At 47.1% G+C, this 23,154-nt stretch overlaps 1 protein-coding gene across 1 annotated transcript in view; it reads right to left on the reverse strand.

Annotated features, from left to right (window-relative positions):
• PRKG1 (protein kinase cGMP-dependent 1) overlaps window positions 1–1,487 on the reverse strand; it is a 530,384-nt gene extending 528,897 nt beyond the window's left edge. Inside the window, exon 1 of the mRNA XM_063338936.1 lies at window positions 972–1,487. Coding sequence (XP_063195006.1) covers window positions 972–1,237 — 266 coding nt within the window. The 5' untranslated portion in view covers window positions 1,238–1,487. The remainder of the gene's footprint in view (window positions 1–971) is intronic.
• Window positions 1,488–23,154: the final 21,667 nt, after the last annotated feature.

Here is a 23,154-nt window from a genome sequence, read left to right on the forward strand (position 1 = left end):
CAAATACACTCAGCTACAAGAAATACCGTCGGGAATGATTTTGCTGGAATAAATTGCCATGGACAGAAAAAATTAGACCGTCTGTCGCTCGGCGAGCCCCGGTGAGAGCTTCTGCCGAGCGGTGGGTGACACTGGGTCCCGCGTGCCATAGTCGCACAGAACTCGCGCGCTCCCACAAGCGTCTTCCCCATCCCACTCCAAATCCCCCGGGGAGCCGGAGCAGCGCCGCGCTCCCCCCTTTTCACACGCTGTATTAAACCAAGAGAGCCACGCAACTGAAACTCCCAGAGCCCCCAGGGTGAGGGATGAAGACCCAAAGCCCCCCCGCCTCAACAAGAAACAACCCTTCCCGTGGGTACCCGACACCGGCGCAGAGGGGTAACCGGAGACAAAGCCCACGGGTAGCGGAGCGTGGGCTGTAGTTTTTGGGGAACGCGTTGGGAGGATGGGGTCGGGAAAGGGGAGCCGGGGAAAGGGGGGCAGCACCTGCCCCAGGGATATGGGGGGTAAGGGGGCGGGCGAGGGGGACGCTGCCCGCCCAGGGCCGCCTCTCGGGCAGCGGCCAAACAACTTCCCGGCCCCGCCGCAAACTTTTCCCAGCGCCGGGGAGGCACCGCCGCCTCCCGCCCCGCCGGGTCCTCCCAGCCCGGCCCCCCGCCTCCCTCCTGGCCGAGCATCCCCCGGGGAACCGGAGCGGAGCCACGGCGGGGAAGGAGGGGAAGGCGGGGGAGGGGGGGGCCGGTAATGGGTTATCCGATCCCCCGCAGGGCTCCCTCCCGGCGGCTGAAAGCCCCTAATGCGCTCGGCGCTTCCTCCCACCCCCCCCCGGGCACGATCGATGCCGCTTCTCCGGGGACGCGAGACGGGGGGGGGGATGCGGTGTCCCGCCGCCTCCCTCCCTCCGGCCACCCCACTCGGGAAGGGGGGTTGTGTGTGTGGCGTGCGGGGGGGTGGCGGGTGCCCGTCCCTACCTCTCGGCCTTGGTGAACTTGCGGAAAGCCTGGCGGAGGTCGTGGAAGGAGCGGTAGGTCTGCGGCTCGGCCGAGATGCCCTGCGCCCGGGTGGTGCGGGGCCCGATGTGCGGGCTGGGGGCCGGCAGCACCGACTGGCATTTGTGCAGCCGCCGGCGCAGCTCCTGGATCTCCTCGTCCTTCTCTCCCAAGCGCCGCTCCAGCTCCTTGATCCGCTCTTCCTTCAGCAGCAGCAGCTTGGTGAAGTCCCCTTCCAGCTCGGTCATTTTTGGGGGTGGTCTCACACCCCACCCCCCTCCCTCCCCCGGCGCTAATGCCGAGCCTGTCCCGGGCCGGGACGGGCAGCTCTCATCGAGGAACCGCTGGAAGCGGCTGAATCCGCTCCTCAGGAGAAGGGAGAGGGGCGGGGGGGCGGCTCCTGCCCGCCCCGGGTCAGGGCAGCGGCCCCGGCATCCCCGAACGCTGCCCTGCGCTCCGCCGGCGTGCGGGAAACCGGGGGGAAAAGGGAGAAATAGCCCCCCAGCCAAAAAAAAAAAAAAAAAAAAAAAAAAAAAAAAGAAAAAGCGAAAAAACCGCAAAACAAACAGAAAGAAAGAAGGGAAAAGGGGAGGGGGAAAAAAAAAGACAAGAAAAGGGGAAAGAGCTTTTGTGCCACTCTGCGAGGCTGGGATCCTGGAAATAGCAACAATTACCATGTGATCGGAGGGTGACGCAGCTCCTTGTAACTGGAGCCGAAGACTTGGGATTCAAACAAGAGCACTTCATAAATATTAAATTGCCTTCTGCTAATGAGCCACGTGGAGCCGCCCCCCGCCCCGCCCCGGCCCTCCCCTCCCTCCCGGGAGCTCAGCATCCCACACCCCGCCGCTGCCCTCCCCCGCATCGCCCCCCTCCTCGGCACCCCCGCCCCCCTCCGGGTACCCCTATCCCCGGAGCACCCTACGTGCCTCCCCGCATCCCTCCCGGCCAGGACAACCCGTGTACCTCCCTGCTGGGGCACCCCACTTCCCACCCCTCTTGGGCACCTGCTCCCCTCCCCATCAAGGACTCCACATCCCTTCCCCCCAGGGTTCCCCGCCCTCCTCCAGGTGCCCCACATCCCTGCCCTCCCGGTCACCCCACCCATCCCCATCACCCTGTGGGGCACCCAGCTTCCCACCCACCAGGTACCCCTCATCCCAGCCTGCGCCCCTCACCAGGCACAGACCTGGTGGCACCTGGTCCCATGGGGGGGACACATGCAGGCTGTAGAGGGCAGGCAGCCTGAGTGCTGGCCAGCAGCTCTGAGGAGGCAGGAACTCACCCTTCCTGGACTTATTTGGAAGAGCCCATCACGCACATGAATTTTTAATGCCGGCTGGCAAAGGGCACCATCCATTCCCCTATCACATTCCTCTCCCCAACTACCCTTGCTTCCAGGAAGGAGGGCAGGAGCCCCTTACTGCAAGCAAAAAGAGGGGGCTGTCCCAGCCCCACAGCCAGGCCTTGGTCCCAAAAGGAGCCCACGAACCCCTCAGGGTCCACATTCCAACCTGGAGCAGCCATGGGGCCTTGTCCCCTGGCTTTGGGGCTCGCAGGCTAGCACAGGGCAAAGCATCTGAGCTGGGCTTAGAGGACAAGGCTGTATCAAAGGAGTCTTTAATTAAGGTGGAAAAGTCAATTAGCAGCCTCTCTTTTAATGAGTTGGAGGTGGTGGGGTGTTTTTGCACACTTGTATCTGTCCCTCCAGCCTTTCACGTGTGGTTGGAAGCCTCCGGGGTCGGGGCTGCTCCTGGTTCCCAAGGGCTCAGGCAGGGCTGAGGGGGGAAAGCACTGGGGTGGGGGAAAAAATTAAAAAATATTAATAATAATTGCGTTTTGCTTTATTGAAAGGCGAAGAGCGCCATCTCGTGTAGGAAATGATCGTGTAGCTCGGGGCAGAGATGCACAGGCAGACAGACGGACCATCCACACGCTGCTTGGGAAGAGAAGGTGTGATGCTGGGGAGGGACAGTGGAAGCTCGGCCAGATGCTGATGCTCAGCACCTTCATGATATATTTCCCTGTTTAAAAAAAAATCTTATTTCTTAAAAAGCCACTTCATTTAGGAAAACAGGAGCACCGTCCCTGCAATCCTCCTGTGAAAATAATTGTTGCTGGGGAACTAGAGAAAGAAATACACCAGAAAATATATAATTTACTTATAAAACACATAAGCAGTCAAGATTTCACCAGTGTCAAACCAGGCTTTTCAGAGTTATATTTTAACTGCTCATTATTCATATTCAAAGACTGCCTGTAAGCTTTGGCCTCCACACAGGGAAAAAAGGAAGCGGGATAAATACTGAAATAACAACAATTTAAAGAGAGATGCTAACCAAGGAACTCACCAGTGCTTCATACCAGATTAGTGTACAGTCATAACACGGGTTTAATTTGAGGTGGATGTAGTCCTCAGTCCCCAGGAACATCAAGATGACCTGCATGGGACAGCGGGACGCAGGGTGTTGGGTGCACGTGGTGGGGAAGGACCCTCCCGTGCTCCCTGGTGGTGCTAAAAGCCCCGATCCCCAAAGTACAGGACTCCCGGAGAATTTCTGCACCTAACAACTTCAGAAGTAACTTCTCACTTCCATAAACGCCAAGACACACTTCAATAATTGCCAAGACCAACGTGGAGGCATGGCCAGAAAACCAGTACAATACCTGTAAATAAACCAAACCCCAAATGTACTTGTCTCGAGTATATTTGGAGAGCAAGGAGAGGGGTTTAGCATTCGTATTGGCCATGCTGCTGCCATTCCACAACCCTCTTTCTTCCCTGACCGAGGAAAGCAGGAGGAGGGCAACACACCAGCATGGGACTTCCAACAAGCAGAAGCCACAAGACTACTCCCAAATGTAATGTTTGCATTTTTTTGTCCTACAACGATCACATGTGCATCAGAAGAAGGATGCAACTTTCCCCAAAGAGATTTTTAAAAGCCAGCTAAGCACTCTTTTTTTTTTTTTTTTTTTTAAATCGGAACTGTGCAATTCCGTGTTTCCCAGTAACAGCACTTTTGGGTTTGAGCCATTTCGCAGCCCTAAGGGCTAGCAGCGCAAAGAGAAAACTCCAAGCATACTGTCAGTTAAGTATAATTATATATTTACTGTGAATTAAAACAACAGCTCAGACCTTGTCATCGCCACCCTGCACTGACAGGCTCTCCCGTCTTCACCGCTATGTTTACTGGACCCCAAATACAGACACTGACATTGTTCTCTTTTGGTAGATGGAGTTTTAACTTAAAAGAAATAAAATCTCTGGAGCGGAGGACAGCGGAAGCAGATCCCAACCTGCCTTCTTGCCCATGCAACCTCGGTTTTAACTATATGAGTAGTCCAGCATGTGATTATTATTAATAACCCATCTGGCTTTGGTTGCTTGGGAGTCGCAGAAGGGAAAACACATTCAGTCATCTACTTTGGATCTAGATTAAGGGATATACATATATATATATATATATATATATATATAAAAATACGTATGCACCACTAAGAACAGACACTGAAGTGAATCCGAGAGCTTACTGACAGCCACAGCAAGTCACCGAGGAGCGTTACCAATTTTACAACCAGCAACTGCTGCAGCTTCAAGGTCAGCTCCCCGGGCAGCCCAAATAAGAGCTACCCACAGAGCAAGTGGTTCGCGAAGCCGGTGAAATCGCAGCCCACCCTCGGTCCCTGCACCAAGCCGAATCACCCTCGGCATCCATCGACCCTTCCAGGAGCACGCCTGGTGCGGTATCTGGATTCAGCCTAAAGCAACTGTGATTTTATCCAAAGGCGATACATCTTTATCCAAAGATCCAAACGTCTTTCGAAAAGCACAGAGATAAAAACACAGCCTGCAACGAAGCAACAGCAAGAAGAATTGAGGTGCTGAGTAGGGCCAGACATCTTAATTGGCTTCGACCCTCTTAAGTCCTCCAGACATCCCATATACATATGAAAAAACAGGCAGGGAGCAAGGCAGCTCCTAACTGGGAACCCTTCAGGGCAGCGGGTTTGGAGCAGCGCAGCCAGCGACCTTGCAGCAACGAGAGGATTCAATGTTATCCCATCTTCTTCCTGGGAGGTGGGAAGGGGAGAAAGGCCTGCCCCACCTCTCCTGCAAATTCACCAGGCAGCTGCAGAAAATGACAACGCAGCCAGTCCCATTTATCCTGGGTTGTCCCATTCATCCTGGATAGCCCCCCGGCGTTACTATTTTGCTTTTAAGATGGGGACAGTTGCAGCTATTGCCGGCTGGGGCAGAAACTGGTTGTAGCCCAGGTAGCTCCTGTAAGAGCTGGCGAAGAGTTTTACAGCCACCTAATTATTCGCACCTTTTATTAGCACTTTTTTTAAAATGCAACTTTTGAGTCTGAGCGGTGGTACCCCCCGAGGGATTATAGTTTACCCAAGGAAAGGACATGATACCACCGACAAGAGAAAGGGCAACGTTTTGCCAGATACAACGGTCCCAGAGCATCCTGAAGGAGCGAGTCCCTCCATTCCCATGACTAACTCCCGGCTGTGGGTGAACATCCACAGCCACAACTTTTCCACCTACAAAGGAGGCAAAATGCAATATGCTGCTGGAAGTAATCCTGTCGGCTTCGGCCAGCCCTGCCAGAGCTTGTTTTCTTGGCTCCCAGTGGCATTGCTGTTATGAAGCACTATAGAAAACCGTTTACAGACAGTAGATATGCAAAATGTGCCAGCTATCGAACTCAGGAAGAATCAGCGCCTTCATTTCTCATTCAAGCTCCTTCTAACAAAGGCAGATCGCTTTGCAAGCCCAAAGCACGCAGACATTACTCAGAGTGGGGCCGTAATTATCCCACTGGAAGCTGTGCCAGCTATCCCTTAGTGTAACTTTAACAGAGTATCAAAGGTGATGCTGGATTTTTATAAAATCAATACCCTGGCTTTTATTCTGCCTGTACAGCCCCCACCCCCCTTCCTCTTTTAAACTTGCTTTTGCAAGTGAAGAGGCTCTGCAGCAACAGAGTGGACTTGAGGTCACAGCGCTGTGTGCTTTGGAGGAGCCACAGGATGTCAGTAATCCCCTCCGTGTTAAAAAAGTAGATTAAAAGAATTAAAAAAAAAACTAAATCGGTATTTGTGATCTGTTTAAATAGTGACAAAAGTCTAAACGTAGTTAACAGGTCCTCCCGCCCCTTAACATCAGCTAAAGTTTTGTGGCAGCTTCCTGAGGGATGCAGCTGTCTTAGGGACCAGATAACACAGGTGGAGCACTAGGTAGGACTTTCCGACATTTAGAGGGGCTTACACTTACGTTTATAGAAGGACAGCATTAATAAAGGCAGTGATTAAAAAAAAAAAGCCAAAGGCATTTTTTTTTTTTTTTTAAAGTGCAGCAGATATTAGAGGGTCCCTCTTCAGACGCGTGGCTGCGGTGCAAGAGAAGATGCAGCCACATGTCCCATGGGACACGGTACGCCAGGTATCAGGTGTGACACCAGTGGTCCTCACCAGCCATTAATCACATCATCGCAGCATCTCCCAGCCCTGCCTTGTTCATGTTCTCCCTTCACCTTTCAGCTTTATTTAGCAAATCATCCCTTGGGAATAGGTGCGGTGCCAAAAGCAGGGTGGTACCAGATCGAGTGCTAATTGAATTTGGATGGAGCCCAGGCACTCTCTGCCTTCTTCCAGGTTTTTCCTTTTTAATCGTTTTCCTTATCATACACAAGATAACTTGTTATGGGAGGGCATTTTAAGATTACAAAAAGGAAGGATTAATTTTGTGCAGCTTCCATCTTCAGTGAGCGTCATTTCAGTCTCTGTTTCACTGGGTAATTAAAATAAAATTAAAGATAAACTAAGTCACCTCCTCAGTGTCTAAATTACTAACAGCTATAAGACCCATTTGGGTACCACCCCCAAACGGGAAGTAGAAAGCATCCAAACACATTTTTCTTTGCATGGGGAAATGGAAGAAAAAAAAAAAAAAAAAAAGAGATATTTATGTTTAAAATTCAGCCTCCCCAGTCCCCTGGCAGCTGAATGGTACAGAGCAGCCTGCATGCTAAGCTCCTTGCAGAGCTTCTTACAGTGTTCCTTGCTGCCTGACACCTTCAAAAAGCGCCTTCGAGTTGGCTTTGGGCAGCGAGCAGCGCGTGAGGATGTAAATGCCGCGTGGCTTACAGCCATAAGCCCTGCAGCTACTAAAGCGTGCAAGAAATACATTGCTCCTTTGGATCACAGGAAGTGCCTGGTGATGCCGCTCAGGCATTTCCATAGAACAGGATTGAATTTGTCCTCCCCCCCACCATTAATTACAACCCATCAAAACTTCCGGCAAAAGGACGTTACAGACACCCTGAGTTGAAGAACACTATCCTGATCACCGATATGTAGGATTTGGGCTTACAAAATTCCATTAGCTCACAGAAGTATAGTGGTGTCCCACATAAAATATTTTTCTTGCAGTGATAAGCTGGAAATATTTCTTTGTATTCTTCTCCTCTTGCTTTTTGTCACATTTTCCCCACTGTTGCTAATGACTTATTGCTTTGCATGGAGTCCCATCGGCTTAGTTTCTTCTCGTATGAATAGAAATTAAAATCACCACCAGGACACCACGAGCAGGATGTCATTTTCCTTAATTTAAGGAAAAACAGGGAGTCGAAAGTATTTATTTGGATACATTGGTATCACCACATACGTGCTTTAATGGCCGCGCTCTCACCACAACTGCTCAACAGCATCAGAGGATAGTGGGGGGGAGGAAAAAAAAAAAAAAAAAAAAAAAAGAAAAAGCCTCCAGCAACTCCAAGGATAGCAGGGATTTCATTCTAGTTTTATCCAGTCCGATCCCCCAGGCCCCGCATGGCTTTTGGCATGTTGTTATAAAAATGATATTAACTCTTCCCCTCCGTAGGCATTTGCGCGTCTGCACGGGCTCTCAGCCACGCTCCCTTTCCTTCTGCAGGCAGCCGTGATGTACGGCCGGCTCGTTTCCCCCTCCTTCGCCGTCCCGCTGCAGCATTTCTGCCAGCATATAGACTGCAAGGAGCGCTTTTCTTTTTAATATTGAGAGGGTAAAATACAAAACAAAAAAAGCCCAAAAAAAACCCAACCCAAAAGTTAAACTGCACAAGCAAGACCTCTCGGGGCTACAAAAACCCAGCATCCAAATTTAGATGCTCTGAACGTCTACGCCCAAATTCCTGCTGTGGGATTATTTATTTATATTTTTTTCCCCTCTATGCTGTCCCAGAGGAGTTTCCCCTCTCTGCGTTTGTGGTTTTTAAGGCTGTATCCTCACTGCCGTTCCGCACGTGGTAACTTTCACAAAAAACGTTGAACGTGCAGACAAAAAATTAAAAGCTTTGTCACAACTTGATAAAAAGTAGTTACTTTCTGCCAGACTTGCATCCCTCCCTCACCTTTTAAACAGAAGATTGCCACGTAATAACTTCCTTTTTTTATCTTCTTCCATCACTTGATCTTATTACACATTTAAGTGCAGGCTTTTCTGAACTAAGCATCTTTTCTGTAAAGCTTTTTAAAAATATAAAATTAAAAAAAATTGTAAATTGATAATAAAAATCCCTTTACCTTTCAAGAAAGCTCATCCTCCAGAGCATTTCAGCTTTTCCCCAACCCTCACCTGGAATGGCAGCATCTGAAATATCCCCCAATTTCTTCCAAGGCAGAAGGAAGAAATTGGATCAGTATGTCTCAGGAAAGCACTAAGAAGCTACGCACAGGAGGAGGAGCAAAGCCTGTTGAGGAACATTGTCCAACACATGTGCAAACCAGCACATTTATAACCCAAAACTTGGCAAAGCCAGAGCCAGCACAGACACTGGGGGGTTACCCCGTGGGGAGCGATGGAGAACAACATCAGGAGTTGTAGGAATTCAAGCCCGAGAATATACATTTGTCTACGATGAAACCCATCACAGCACTTTCTCATTCTTGCAAAACCACAGGAATCAAAGAGCCTTCATGACCACTTGCTTCTCTGTCCAAAAAATAATAATAATAATAAAAAAAAGTAATCCTCTGCAAAAGTGAGCTGCCATACTTGGTAGTTACATTTCCCCAGCACGAGCAGCGTGGCCTGCGAATGGCATTATTGCTGTGAAATGGGGTTCTGACACGTGGAAAATACTTAATGCCAAATATTAAATCCCAATGCCTCATTCTTCCAAGACAGACAGGAAGAGACACACGGACACAAAGTCAAGTTCTTGATGAAATGGCTGCTCTGAGATTCCTGATGGGAAACGACACAATTGATCAAAAGTCTCCTGGTTTCCCGCAACACGTTACCGTGTCAAGCAATGACTATGTCCTTCATGTCTTTTGAACCAACCAGGTGGTTCCCTGATGAGCACTGTGAGCCACTTTCCATGCTTTTGCAGAAAAAAACCAACACAACAACACACACACTGTTCCAGATCTTAAATATTTCCATCTCTTTTTTGTTGCACGGCGGCGCTCTCAAGATAAGCAAAATATTCCTGTTTGCTTCTAGGTAAGAGCCCTTCGTTGCCCAACCATCACCATGGGAAGATTCACTAATTTTTATTTTGTCTCCTCTCTGAAGTACTATTGAGACAGACTAGAAATATATTTGAGTTCAGTATTGCTTGGGACTCTTAAAGGCAAAACCTCTGAAGTCAAGAAAACAATAGGTCATAAGTTACAGCAGCCAAAAAGCTTCTTTGATTGCCACCATGTAGATGACTGGAGATCGCCTGAGGGTCCACCTATCACTGCTAAAACATTTTGTTACTTCCACTAGTACGTCTCCCAAGAGACATGGATGCCCCTGAAGGTTTTAGGGTCTTTTCAGGGAAATTGGTACAGGAACCCAGTTTTACCACCACAGCAGGCTCAGGCTGGAGGCACCAAGGTTGCTGGCCCTGGCCCAACCCCGCTCCCAGCAGGCTCAACGCTGCGGGTTGCTCATGGCTGTGTCCTGGCAAGTCAGGGCATCTCTGCCTCAAGAATGGGTACATGTTATCACTTTTCTTTTTTTGTGAAAAAATTATCATATTTATTTCCACATCAGATTGGGAGAAATCAGGTGATCAGGATGTAACAACAAGCCACTTCAGGGACTAGAGGTCTGGAAGAGGATGTTCCCTTACACAGCCAAATTTGTCACTACCTAATGGCAGGGCTGATACTTCTAACATTGCCTACATTTAACAAGCAGCAAGAGAAACAGCTCAATGGAGAAAATAAAGACTTTTCAGTACCCTATAACATGAGGTGAGGATGCCACGGGCTGCAACACAAGAGGTGCAGAAGAGGTTTCCAAACCCAAGTCGGCAGGACACAGAGCAAAGCTCTCTCTCCCAAGTCACCTCTTCTCTCTGGGGGTCAATGAGGTGCATCACAGCCCTCGCATCCACAGCTTGATTTTCCAAAACACTAAGCCCAGTCATGGAACAAAGAGGTTTCATCCTTTCTGCCCTGCACGCTGTATCATGCCTAATAACATTGGTGTCAGAGGGCAAGGTCCAGCAACACAACACAGCTGCTGGCAGCCACCTGGCCAGCCACAAATACATTAAGCCACCGCCAGTCTATTTGGAGACAGAAATGTTTCTGTAAAATGCTCAGCATCTCATCTGCGACAAATCTAAAAAGCTTTCTGCTCCTTACAATTGTGTTCAACTGCCAAAATAAAACCAGTGTGCTTAGCGTGACCACCGACAGTTATCCTGGGAAGATGATACCAGGCCTGACCACAAAAGGCTGATCTTCCTGAGCACCCCCCATGTTTATATTTGATCAGCTCCAAAACCAGGCTGTGCTATGGCTGAGATCCATAGCCATAGATGGATGGCTAATCCATCTTTTCCTTCCTGAGGTCTACTAATCTCTTGCCTTTGAACATAGCAGAGAGATGACAACTCACATGTAAACAGCGAGAAGAAACTTGCTTGAGACATCAAAAATGGCTCTTTAAAATTAGGAAAGTCATAAAGCAGTTGGAAAATGACCATTGCCTGTTTGGTTATAAAGGGAACATCCAGCAGCAGTAACACCAAACGGCAGCTGGTCCCGTGCCACAAGTGGGTCTATGGGATCTGTGTATAAATTTCAGGCAATGATTGCAGGGGAAGCAGTGACCTCCGAGTGCAGCCTCAAACCCCATGCTTATTTTCCCACAAATAGAATCGTTAGGGTTGGAAGGGACCTTAAAGATCATCTAGTTCCAACCCCCTTGCCCTGGGCAGGGACACCTCCCACTAAATCAGGTTGCTCAGAGCCCCGTCCAGCCTGGCCTTGAATGTCTCCAGGGAAGGGGCCTCCACCACCTCTCTGGGCAACCTGTTCCAGTGTCTCACCACCCTCATGGTGAAGAACTTCCTAACGTCCAGTCTGAATCGACCCATCTCTAGTTTTAATCCATTCCCTCTAGTCCTACCATTACCCAACATCCCAAAAAGTCCCTCCCCAGCTTTCTTGTAGGTCCCCTTAAGATACCAGTAGGCCACTCTAAGGTCTCCCCAGAGCCTTCTTTTCTCCAGACTGAACAACCCCAACTCTCTCAGCCTGTCCCCATAGGGGAGGTGGTCCAGCCCTCTGATCATCCTCATGGCCCTTCTCTGGACACATTCCAGCACGTCCACATGGCTCTTGCGTTGTGCTATTATGACTTAAAAAACCCGTCAAGAGTTGCTTTCGCGAGGCAGCAACACGCGCAGCCGCTCTGGCTCGGCATTGCCCATGTCACCAAGCAATCCCACCAAGCTCCAGCCGGAGGCACTAGGTTGGGGGTCTCCAGCCCGAGCTTGCTCCCAGCTACAGCAGGTTCCTCAGGGCAGCGTCTGGGAGCATCAAGGCAGTCCCTGAGGATGGGGATTCCCCTTCCCGTCCCAGGGATGCTCTTCCGGGGGACTCCTCACCCATCCGTGAGGCTGGTTTTAGACCACAGAAACAGCCCCTGTTCCTCACTTTGCTACTGCAGCCCAGCTCCTGGACAGTGTAGCCATTAACTCCGTTATTTATTATTGTTATTGTTCTTCCATTACTCAGCTCGCAACCTGCTTTCCTAGGACACCATATGAGCTTCATCCACTTCACAAACACACTGAGAATATTTGACTTTACGAGACCGGCTAGCACCCTGGGACATCCCTGTCATGTGCTGTTTTGTGACGCTTTTTAATTTTTACATCTTTATGTCAATACTTAGGTGTTCTAGATTAACTGCTTATTTGGTTTCTTTCTTTAAAGCTTGCATTCTCAGAGACCATCCTGTAGCCTCCTAGCCTTTATTTGGATTTCCACAGCGTTTTAACAATAATAATTTTATTTCCCAGCAGAGTCGTTAATTTCAATCTCTGACTGAGAAATTAATATACTGAACGTCAATGTTCCTTTCCACTTCAGTTTTGCCTTGATTTGCAGCTATTTTTACCTTGTTTCGCCTTAAGGGCTCTGTGCTTTCCAAATACGTTTTCATTTTAAAATCCCAAGCAACGTTCAGCTTCTGTGCCTTTTGCTTTTGGAAGCAACTGACCAGAGAAACCAGTCAAAGAGGTAAGATCCTTAGCTGCCTGCAAACTCGCCCAACACAAGTTTCCATCAAATCTTCCTTAGAAACGGGTTGTTTTTTTTTAATGATTAAATACTTTGAGTAATGCCACCACACACTGCTGACCACAAATGTTCATACTGTCTTCGAGGGAGAAAATTAAGAACCCCACGGATTTGCAAAGGCATTACAAAAAGTACAACCTAGAAGTTCAGTCAACACTGGTTTTAGCAGCAAAATCTTCTGTATTTTGGGTAGAGCAGGTCAAATAAATTAATGAAGGTTCATCTCATTAGGTACAAAGGGATCACGGGTACGTTACAGTTGGGGAATTTTTTATTTTTTTTTTTAAATCTAGCAAATATTTGCAGTGAAAAGTGAGAAGAGTTACCAATGCTACTGAAATTACTACTGAACCATCTTGCACATAGTAAGAGTACATAGTTGTCACAAGCTGTCTTCAGAAATAACATTTTCTGTTTTTTTACCTGAAGTTCAAAGCTGTATTTCTGACCTTCTTTATACTTTCTGTTAAAGATGTGAAAACACAAGTTCAGCAAGTGGTACCTAACACATCAAGGGAGCATGTGTGGTATAGACCAGCTCAGTAACGGGAGCAAAACCAACAAAACCAGATGCCTTTTTTAAAGTACAAATTAGTTATTTTTCCTCTGGTCAATTTGTTCTTCATTTGAGCATTTTATGCGTCACCTGCTTCCCATATTAGAGTCTGAAAACAGCTAGATAAGCACGCTTCGCTCCCATGAACCACCTGATTCATCAGCCAAGGGATGCTGTCTGTTTTTCAAAGTAAAAGGACAGGGGACAATTGCTATTCAGAGTCACTCTTTACCACCCAGATAAAGTTAAGCTTATGCATATATTAAGAAAAATAATAATACCAAGGTGATGGAACCGGCTGTATTATTTTAGAAATCTTATTTCCCACCACCCCCCCCTCTTTCCAGGCTTGGTCCCAGGGGCAAAACAACCTCTCACCAGTACAAAAGCCTGGCGCACCCAGCTGAACCGGGCCCTGCGGGCACCAGAAAAGCTTGTGGCAACTCACCCGGGCAGCAGTTTTTTCATCCAGCCTTCAATGACCGCCCAAGGCTGGGTACAAAACCTCTTCATACCCCTTCTCCACCGAAGTCAGGGCCTGTTAAAACCAGATTTCTGCCATCCACAAAGCAGACTTCAAACCGACTTCAGGTCTTCGGCTGACACTTTTTCCTATTGTAACTGGACTCTTGACACTTTAAAAAAAAAATATATATATGTATATTTTCCCCTCCTTCAGTTTGAAGCATGGGCAACAACACTCTGAGTGAACCTACACTTGAAGGTGCACATGCTGAGCTATATTCTCCATCTGCCTTTAAAAGACACTATGAAATTCCTTTTCCCCCTGAAAATTCCCACTAGCTATAAAAAAAGAAAGCGTTAGGCAGAAGGGACTCATTGCCCACAAGTGAGATCCCCACTGCATAAGTTCTACTTACACTGTGGTCACACAAGGAGGGGATGTGTTATTCTAAAGTGGTACCTGCATTAAAGAAGTCTGAGAAGCCCTCAGCCTAGTTGGGATTTTTTGGGTTGATGCTTGTAATACCTTTCTGCAGAAGAATTTCCAGATCTAAGTCACCTGAAGTGCCGCATCTTAGATGTCTGGTAAAGCCACATTTTTTTTCCAGAGGTCATTTGCACACACATGAAATTCTTCCAAGGTCTGAAATACCCTGATTTCAGCTGAAAATCAAAGTGCATTGGCATAGTGCCAAACAGTTAATGTGATCACAGTCTGCCAGCACCTCTGCACTCACATTTTAAGGAGATTTAGTGTCCAACGTGCTGTCTGCTGTATCTCTGAAGACAAAAACAAAACCAAAAACATGATCTTTCCAGGATTATGTGTTACAGCTGACTTGCACTGTATGATGCATACACTGCGTTCAACTCCTGCACTCCCACTCTAAACCCTGCTGTATAACTTCTGATTTGAGAAGAACATGCCCATCAGCATCCCATGTCCAGACCACAAGGGTCCCGTGCACTGTCCAAGTGTGTCCTTGCCCTGGAGCAGGTCTCCAGAGAAACAACTATCACTACGTATTCTCTCAATGGCAGCCTACTAATTTTTTTCCTAGTCTATGCAGAATATATAGAGTTTGCTTCTTTACAGGGATACACTGTTCTGTATGTGAGCTTTGGCTTTAGCTCCTTGAAAATATGGCAACTCCAGCTAAAGTCCAACACTGCTTCGATCTGGGCTTGCTCCTGCTCATGCACCCCTGGTGCTGCCTCCTGCAAACACACCTCTGCCTTGCAGACAGACCCCTCTACTTTTTTTCTTTTTTTACTTTTGCTCTGTCCCTGCAAGTTACTGGTGGCCCGTTTCTCCCCGATTCACTCTGGGAAGGGAATTGCACACGTTGGTGGAAAAAAACAGGCCAAGTTGTTCTCACCTCGTCCTTCAATTTGGCAAATTTTTGCAGCTGCTTCCGTGTTTAAGGAACAACCTTCTTACTGTCTCTTTTCAGCTTTAGTTTGGAATATGTAACCAGAAGACACCTCCAAACCATCTAACTCAAAAAAAAGTCTCAAAGTCCATGTGTCCTGCTCAGGAGGTTTCCTTCCTTCTTGGATTCCCTGCAAACAAGAAACATCAAAGCTTCACTCTTCCCAGACAGGTTCATATTCTCCTGCTATCTACAGCAGCAGCTTAAAAGCTCATCCCCATCCAGCAGTAGGACATTGAGCACATCTTCCATCTCTCCGCCCCAGCAAAAAACTTTAAAAACTTGAGAGAGGGGCTTAGGGAACAAGAGAGAGAGAGATACGCAAATTTCTGAATACATCAAACAAAAAAAAGGCAATCAAATCACAGCATCCTGGGAGATTTGGCAGTGCAGCCGGTAAGCTTTAAAGAATCAGGCACCGCCTCTATATCCAGCTTGTTACAAAGCCCAGAGGTGCTGCACAGCTCCTGGATGGAAGTGCAATAAGCACGGCTGAGAACGGACAAGATTGCTCCTCTCTAGTCATCTTTTCTTTTTCCTCCGACCTCTCTCAAATCAAATCCTTCCAGAGAACAACTCCATCTAAGGCTAAGTGGAAAACATCCAGCCTAAGCCCGGCAAGTTTATAGGCATCTGAAAGTGGGTCGTTTCGGAAGAGCGGGCAGTGGCTTCACCTAGCACAGCCCACTGCAGCCTGGGAACTGGTGATGCTTTGCCGTGCATTTCCTATTTCCATAATTAATAGGACGACTTTTCCTTCCCTGGATTTTAGTCTGGTTGCACCTCTGTAAGACCTGAGAGGAGCAGCCTCATGGCAAATGCGGCACGGCCCGACTATTCAGTCAGGGATGAGAAGTGAAACAGTTTTGATACTGATAAATAACAGGTAGCGTTACTGAATACCTTGAATATTTTTCCTGTTTTATTACTTGGGACATTCCCGCAAGACCACTTTTAGAAACATTCTGCAATTTCAAGATAAACACTTTTATTTTCTGTGCTCTGTCTTATGTATACACTTCACATTCAAGAGCATAAAAGTTTCATCCGATATAAACTGAACGAGCCTGCTTGCATATTAAAAAAAATAATAATCTGTGCTATTTCTGGAATATAGCTACTTGTTGATTCCAGAAAAGGTAATAAAAAAAGAGAGAAAGGGTCTGTTGAGCAAGAGAAACGGAGAGCCAGACCCCAAAGGGAAATATGCTTCCTTTGCAAAGTGGGTTAGCACTGCAAAACTCAAAGTGCCCGGAGGGGGAAAAAAAGAGATAGTGGGGAGGACGGGGGGAAACAGAGGTTTAACCTGCGACAGTGCTGCACCCCAGATAACCAACAGTTTCTGAGGTCTTGCAAGGAGCCACATCCCAGGGACCCCACTGAATTCTTACAATATTGGCACTCCTTAAAAAATTCAACTTTTAGACACATTAGACTGCCCTAAGGTCACAATAAATGAACATGCTGTACTTCCATTTGCACTGAAAAGGTCTTCCAAAGTTGTCAGACGTGCTATGAAAAGGCAAGGTCCTGCCCTTCCCCGTGATTCTTACACTCACTAGATGAATAAAACAATTGAAATTTGTTCCCTCAACTGTGTTAAATATAGTTTTATAATAGCATTGATTTTGAATATTCCGGTGGGGTTTTTGTAGCAGCATCTTTCTCTGGAAGGTTTCAGTAACTGTGGGGTAGTTACGAGGATGGTGCGTTATGGCCTGTAGAAAAGTTAACGGTAAGCGACAGATAGAAAGTCTTCAGTTCTCTCGTGGATAGAAAGTGTGCTGCCCACCCCTGCCTACTACTGACAGCGAAAACACCTAGAAGAGCTAATTCATACCCCTAAGAGCCTATTCCATAGGAAGAGGCAAGTGACTAACCACAAGGCAGAAATTCCAGTCAGGCCACCTGTCCATCAGGAGGAGCACAAGCAGAAGATATTTACTCCTTTACAGTGACTTCTGTGACATTTCTCACCTGCAAGAGCTGACGGTGTTGTTAACAAGAAAAGACAAAAATCAACAAAAATCAAACCTAACCGACTCTAAGAATATGACAAAAAAATGAAACCATGGCACTTGAGCTTTGACTTCAGAGCCATTTTCAGCTCGGAGTGGATGGTCTCCTTCCATATCCACAAGTCAGTCTGTGGTTCTTCCTGGGCTGGTGACGGTACAGTTACGCAGCAGTAAAATCTTTCGAGATCAAATTTGTTTTTCAGAAATCAGGTCCCCCCCCCCACCCTTTCAAAAAACCTCAATTAGGTTTCCAGCTTGACATACAGAAACATTCCATTTAAGAAGATTGAGGCCACCACAACATGCCCTGAAGACCTTCTTGACAAAGAGAAAAAAAAAGGAAAAAAGAGAAAAATATAATCATCCAGTATTGATTAAAATTGATTAAACCTTTTTCAAAAAGATATTTTAAAAAAATGCAAAGTTTTATCTTGAAATCATCCCAACAGTCGAGTCAACCCAAAAGGAATTTCAGGTTTCTTCATTCCACAAGGGGAGGGGAGGGAAAAAAAAAAACCCAAACTACCACATACACAATTATTCCAGTTGACCCAAAGTACACATTTTTTTGTTTGCTGGCTGAACCAGAAAGCAAAGTTTTCCATCCAGCTCTGTCCTCGAGGGCAAGGTTTGCAAGTGGAAGTGAGCTGAATACTTGTGATGATGAGTAAAGCAGAAGAGCGGCTAGCATGCTGCCGGCTGCCTTGGCTCTGTGCTGACACCCTATAAAAACCTACACGCATCACCCGGAGCGGCAGCAAATCCTAGCACATTGGGATGAAATCAGTGGAGTTGGCCCCAGCCATACTTTGAAGGTAAAGTTATTCTACTTATTGCAGCAATTGGCCTTAGCGCATGAATGCTCAAGACCCTGTTTGGTGGTGACTGCTTTGAAGCAGACATACACTGGAAATTATTTAGAGTTAAAGCAAACTTTTCTGCTTGCTGATCCAGAAAGGGTCTAACAATTTGTGGGCTAGTCCAGGTTTATTTAGATTAACCCACTTTGTTAGCTCCATTGGAAATCGAAGTGTGGGTCCAGAAAGCACCTCCAGAAGTGGTCTTCAGGGCTTCCCAACCTTTGAAGGGCCCTTGTGAAGGACTCCATCCATTCATGAAGAGCCTCAGTAGAGCCCAGACATTCACAGAGGTGGCCCAGGTACCTACCTTCTTGCAGGGGCTCAGAGGTTGAGACCCACAGCCGCACTCACCACCTCAATGGAAACTGGGAACCGTTTATCCCTGGACCACCCTGTCTGATATCAGTTGGTATACAAAGGACACGGCAGTGACCGAGACTCCACAGCTGCTTTCAGCAACCCACCCCAGCACTGAATTATCTATGCAGGAGAAATTGTGTAATCTAGAGCAGAGACTGAGATAAGACAACCAAAGTCTTATTTTCCCCCCATCTACCAGGGACAGGACATTTCTCTACTCCCTATGTATTAGAATATTTGGGGGATTTGAAGTCTTGGCCTGCCCCTCCTCTTTTTCTAGAAAGAGATGTTCTTATTCTCCCAGCCTTTTTTATTTTGTTTCATAGAATAAGGTTTCCTCTCTAAAATATCTCTTGCAAAGATGTACTCCTAAACTTCAAGCTCATACTCATTTGTATGACTGTGCATCAGTTACAGATTCAGATATAAAAAAAATGTGCTGTTGAACAGAGCATCACCACACACATTTTATATTTCCACCCACAATCTGTTTCAGGAGTCACTCGAGGCATCCCTTAGGTAATGTCGTACCAACCATCCTCACCAGGAAACATGGCACCCCTGTTCAGAGACCCAGTGCTTCGGCAGGAGGAAATCTCTGGCGAGGTTAGAAAAGAAACCAAACAGCCTACAGACACGCTGCTTTGATCCATTTGTGACCTTTTCACAATGGAATTGCCTCAGGCAGTCCACACGTGAATGGGACAAAACCTTGAGTCTGCTCCGAGCAGCAGTTGGCTCCTCTCACCTCCAGAGCTCCCTTTGGATGCTGTTGCTGCTCAACTCTGAAACCTTGTTGGACTCCGATGTAAGGAGAGGTCTGACCACTTTGGCGGGGGAGGGGGGGCAGGGAAGTGGGGGATGACGGCGATGCCTCACCCCATCCCAAAATACCAGGGAGATATTTTGATGATTGCTTTCTAGAGCAGCTGAACATATTCCCTTTTAAACCTCACTTTTTTTTTTGTAAACTGCCAAAAATTTATGGTTCCAGGGAGAATATTTATTTACAATTCAGAATTGATACATACATTGCTTAGTGGCATGGTATCTGAACATTTTTTTTCCTCCCCCAGACACACAAATCAGTAATTAAAATATCCGGGACACGCCATTTCTAACGAATACCCAGGGCTATGTATTATCTCAAAATTGTAAATTTGTTACTGAGCACTAGAAAGACTCCAGCAATTTCCAGCTGCGAAAAGTTTTGTGACGAGTTTGGCGGCTTTCAGAGGGGGGGAAAAAAGCACAGTACATTACATAAACGTTGCTAGCGAGGTTTGCCAGGAAGGGTGGACATCTCTTATGACAGCTCCAGCAGAAAGCAAGTCTGGAGCTGCCTGATAAGCCACTTTTTCCAATGGAAAAAGTGGCTTAAGTTGCCAAAGCTAAAACTTTCTCAAAACGTCAAAACTTGAGGGGAGGCCACTTCTTGAGTGCAGGATGATGTCTCTGCTCACAACCAGAGTGGCCAGAAGTGAAGTGGCCAGGAAAGCTTGTAAGGTCGATGTCATTTTTATATATTTCAGTTTTTCCAGCAACACCATACCTACCCTGGGCTCCTGCACCATCCCCTCCACCGCAGAAATCTGAAACGATGCTGTGGTGGAGCGAGGAGCCTGCATCACCATTGAAAAAAAAAAAAAAAAGGGAAGGGGTCTCCGACGCTGCCTACGCCAGAGCTTCTCTCTGCATCACTCCACCCTCTTACTCCAGCTGGATGCTCCTGCCCATAGGACCATCCAGCATTTATCTCCAGGGGATAAAGAGTTGTCAGGGACAAAGGTGTTATATGAAAAAAGAGAGCTGAGAAGGCACTTCTCACCCTGCTAGGGAGAAGCCAGGCTTTCAATTAACAAGTACATTTGGGGCGTATGGATTCAGACCTACACATTAGACCTTATCAAATTCACCGGCCTCAGAAAAACCCCACAAACCCCAAAACCCTTAAATCCCCACAGCTTTGTCCCGCTTGCCAATCGCAGCTCAGAACAGCAAGCCGTTGTTTTACATTTACGGTGAACTTGAAGCAGAGCTAACCTCGATCCCTGTTTCTTGGTCACAGCTTAGACAAAACGCGAGGAAAAGACTCTGGAGCAGCGCCATCAGTTTTTATTTATTTTAAAGAAACACCATTTCTCTAGGCCTGGAAACATTTGAAGGTTTAAGCATTGGCCGCAGCTGTAAAGGGTTTGTTTAAAAAACACCACTTCAAAGCGAATATATTTCCCATACACCCCTATGCAGGGCAGCTTCGGGGAGGGTGCTGGCAGCTGATAGAGCTCATTTTAAAGAGCAAAGCAAACTGCAACACCCCAAAAGCTAACAGGCCCCCAGATTCATTTAAAAGAAAGTAAAATAAGTGCTTCAAAGGACAAAAAAAAATACCCCTTACGCCTAATGTTGAAGTGACACAGGCCTGCTTAAACTACTCAGATTAGTCTATTTTTCCATTCTATTATATTAAATATTTACTCTGTTAGTGGTCAGTAGTCACACATCCAAAAATAAACACTACTGCCTTGCATCACAGACCCTGTTCTGTTCGGATTTGGCCTGACGCAGAGGACCAGCCCAGCCACCCACCTGAACTCGGGGACAGCTTGGCAGCCCCCGCCGAGCAACAACGCCATGATTTTACTGGCTGGATCCAAACCCAAGCCCTCGGGGAAGTTCACATTTAGACCAGACGGAGGGGCCAAGCCTCGTGGTTTGGACCTGAACGACTTTTTGTAACCTCCCGAAGAAGAAACAAGCCTTCCCGCTCCTGACCCAGGCTCCAACCGCGTCTCCTACCCAACAAGCGAACCCTACCCCAGCTTCTGCCAGGAGGACCCTACGCTACGCCTTCAGGCTCAAGGCCACCCACGATCAAAACCAACACACCAGAATACAGACCACCTGACAAACCACTGAGGGTAAGGAAAGAAAGAGGAAAAAGAGGAGAACAAGACACAGAAATATTTTAAGAATTTTTTGGCCAGCAGTTAATTCTGATTCACTGCGCTTTAAGGCTGCTGGACCAGAGATAGGTATCTAAGACTCCACCACTGAGATGTCCATATTTTGCGGGGCACGGGGTCAGGGTAGCACTTAACACAGTTTGGCATCTCTCCAATTTCTATAGGTGAGTAATTTTTCCTGTACCTACAGGGCTTGAGGAACTGATCACCCATTCACAGCTCCATGCTTTCCTTTGAAAGTCCTATGATAGCATCCGCTTGTTATTTCTCATATCCTCCAGGTCACAGGAACTATTTTTACTTCACTTTGCAATTCTTCTCATACCCTTCCTTCCTCCCTCCCCGCTCCTCCAGGCTTTCATCCTTAAGGGGATTGGGTACAGGTTATTGACCCACAGCAAGGGACAGACCACACAGTCCTGATCTACTCCACAGAACTTCTGCCTGAGCAAGAGCAGCCAAAAGTTAACCTTGATTCGTTTTTTCCTGCCACAAGGAAAATCAGTGACAGAAAAGGCAAAGGTGGCAACAGGCTGTTCATGCAAGGAAGAGCGTCCTATCTGTCCTACACAAGGCTGGACACAATTACACCGCAGGAACTCCCCGAGGAATTTCCCAGATAAGAACAGATGTGCAGTTTCACCTGCTGGGTTTCCCCCCCCCACCCTTGTGCGCCAGATGCAACTTTTCAGGCAGTCTCAGGGAGGGAAAACAAAACTAAAAGAATGGTCGTGGGCACTTGCAAAAATGCAAACCAGCAGCACAATAGCAGCATCAGTGCAAAGAAAACGCAGTTTCCCCATCTCTTACTCGCTTCTCTATCTTGCTGGCTAATTAAGGGACTCATGTTTACCTTGGTGTTTGTATTCGGCTCACCCCTAGTTTGATGGGCATTATCAAATACATACCCCCAAGCAAACGATTTTGCCCCTTCTGCAGAAAAATAGCTGGGCCACATTCACCCCTCCTAGCGCAACATGCCGTGAAGTTCAATGATGCTTCCCACTGCCTGTTCTTCCCCTCACTCCACAACAGGGCATTTTTCTTCCCTTCTATTTCTCAATGAGTTGATAAACCAGGGACTTACAAAGCCCAAGTCAGGACACCAAAGCCTGTCACAGCCGTGATTTCATTCCAAATTGCTGGTGACGGTTCCGTTTCTGTTTTACAAGCTTTTGTACTTGACGCTTTAATGATATCAGAACGTCCCAAGTGCTTTTCTGCAATACCACGACATAATAAAGCGTGCCTTAATTCAATGTGCTGCGGAAACTCTTTTCAGAAGAAAGTTGTTACATATGATGAGTCGCGGAAACAGGACTACCAGACTGAACTGGGAAATGTTCCGCATGCCTGCATTCGCTAGACTGACACAGGAGTTACGAAGTGGTCTTTGAAGAAAAACACAAGTGGAAAGAAGCAAAAGCCACATGGAAGAAAACAGCATCCCAAACTATTTGCTCTTGCCTCCCCAGGTGGCCAAAGCTCAGAAGAAGCTAAAGACTCAGCTTAGTGGTTAGGTCTGGCTTACAAGTGCCAACCTCCTACTTAAATAAAGAAAAAAAAAAATTAATTTTCCTCCCTGGTCTCCCAGCAGAAGAAATGTCTCCAAGGTCCATCAAAGTATTTTTGTTTTTTTTTTTTCTTTTTAAAGTTATACTTATATATAAAAATAAATATAAGACATCACCGAGCCTCACTCCCCGCTCTCTCCTACCTAGACTTGCCTAGTACTTCATACAAAGTGTTACCTTTATCTTATCTCTTATCAGCACCCTTATATCCCAAGGTCAATACCACTTTTCCTACCTCCTTTATTCTACATGCATAGTTCACTATTTGCCTCCTCCAAAAAACTAGAAAAGCGGCATTGACCCTGTCTTCTTTACACCTGCACCCAACCACCGGAAGATTTCCCTTT

This window comes from Chroicocephalus ridibundus, chromosome 6 (assembly GCF_963924245.1).
Source record: "Chroicocephalus ridibundus chromosome 6, bChrRid1.1, whole genome shotgun sequence".
Taxonomy (NCBI): Eukaryota; Metazoa; Chordata; class Aves; order Charadriiformes; family Laridae; genus Chroicocephalus; species Chroicocephalus ridibundus.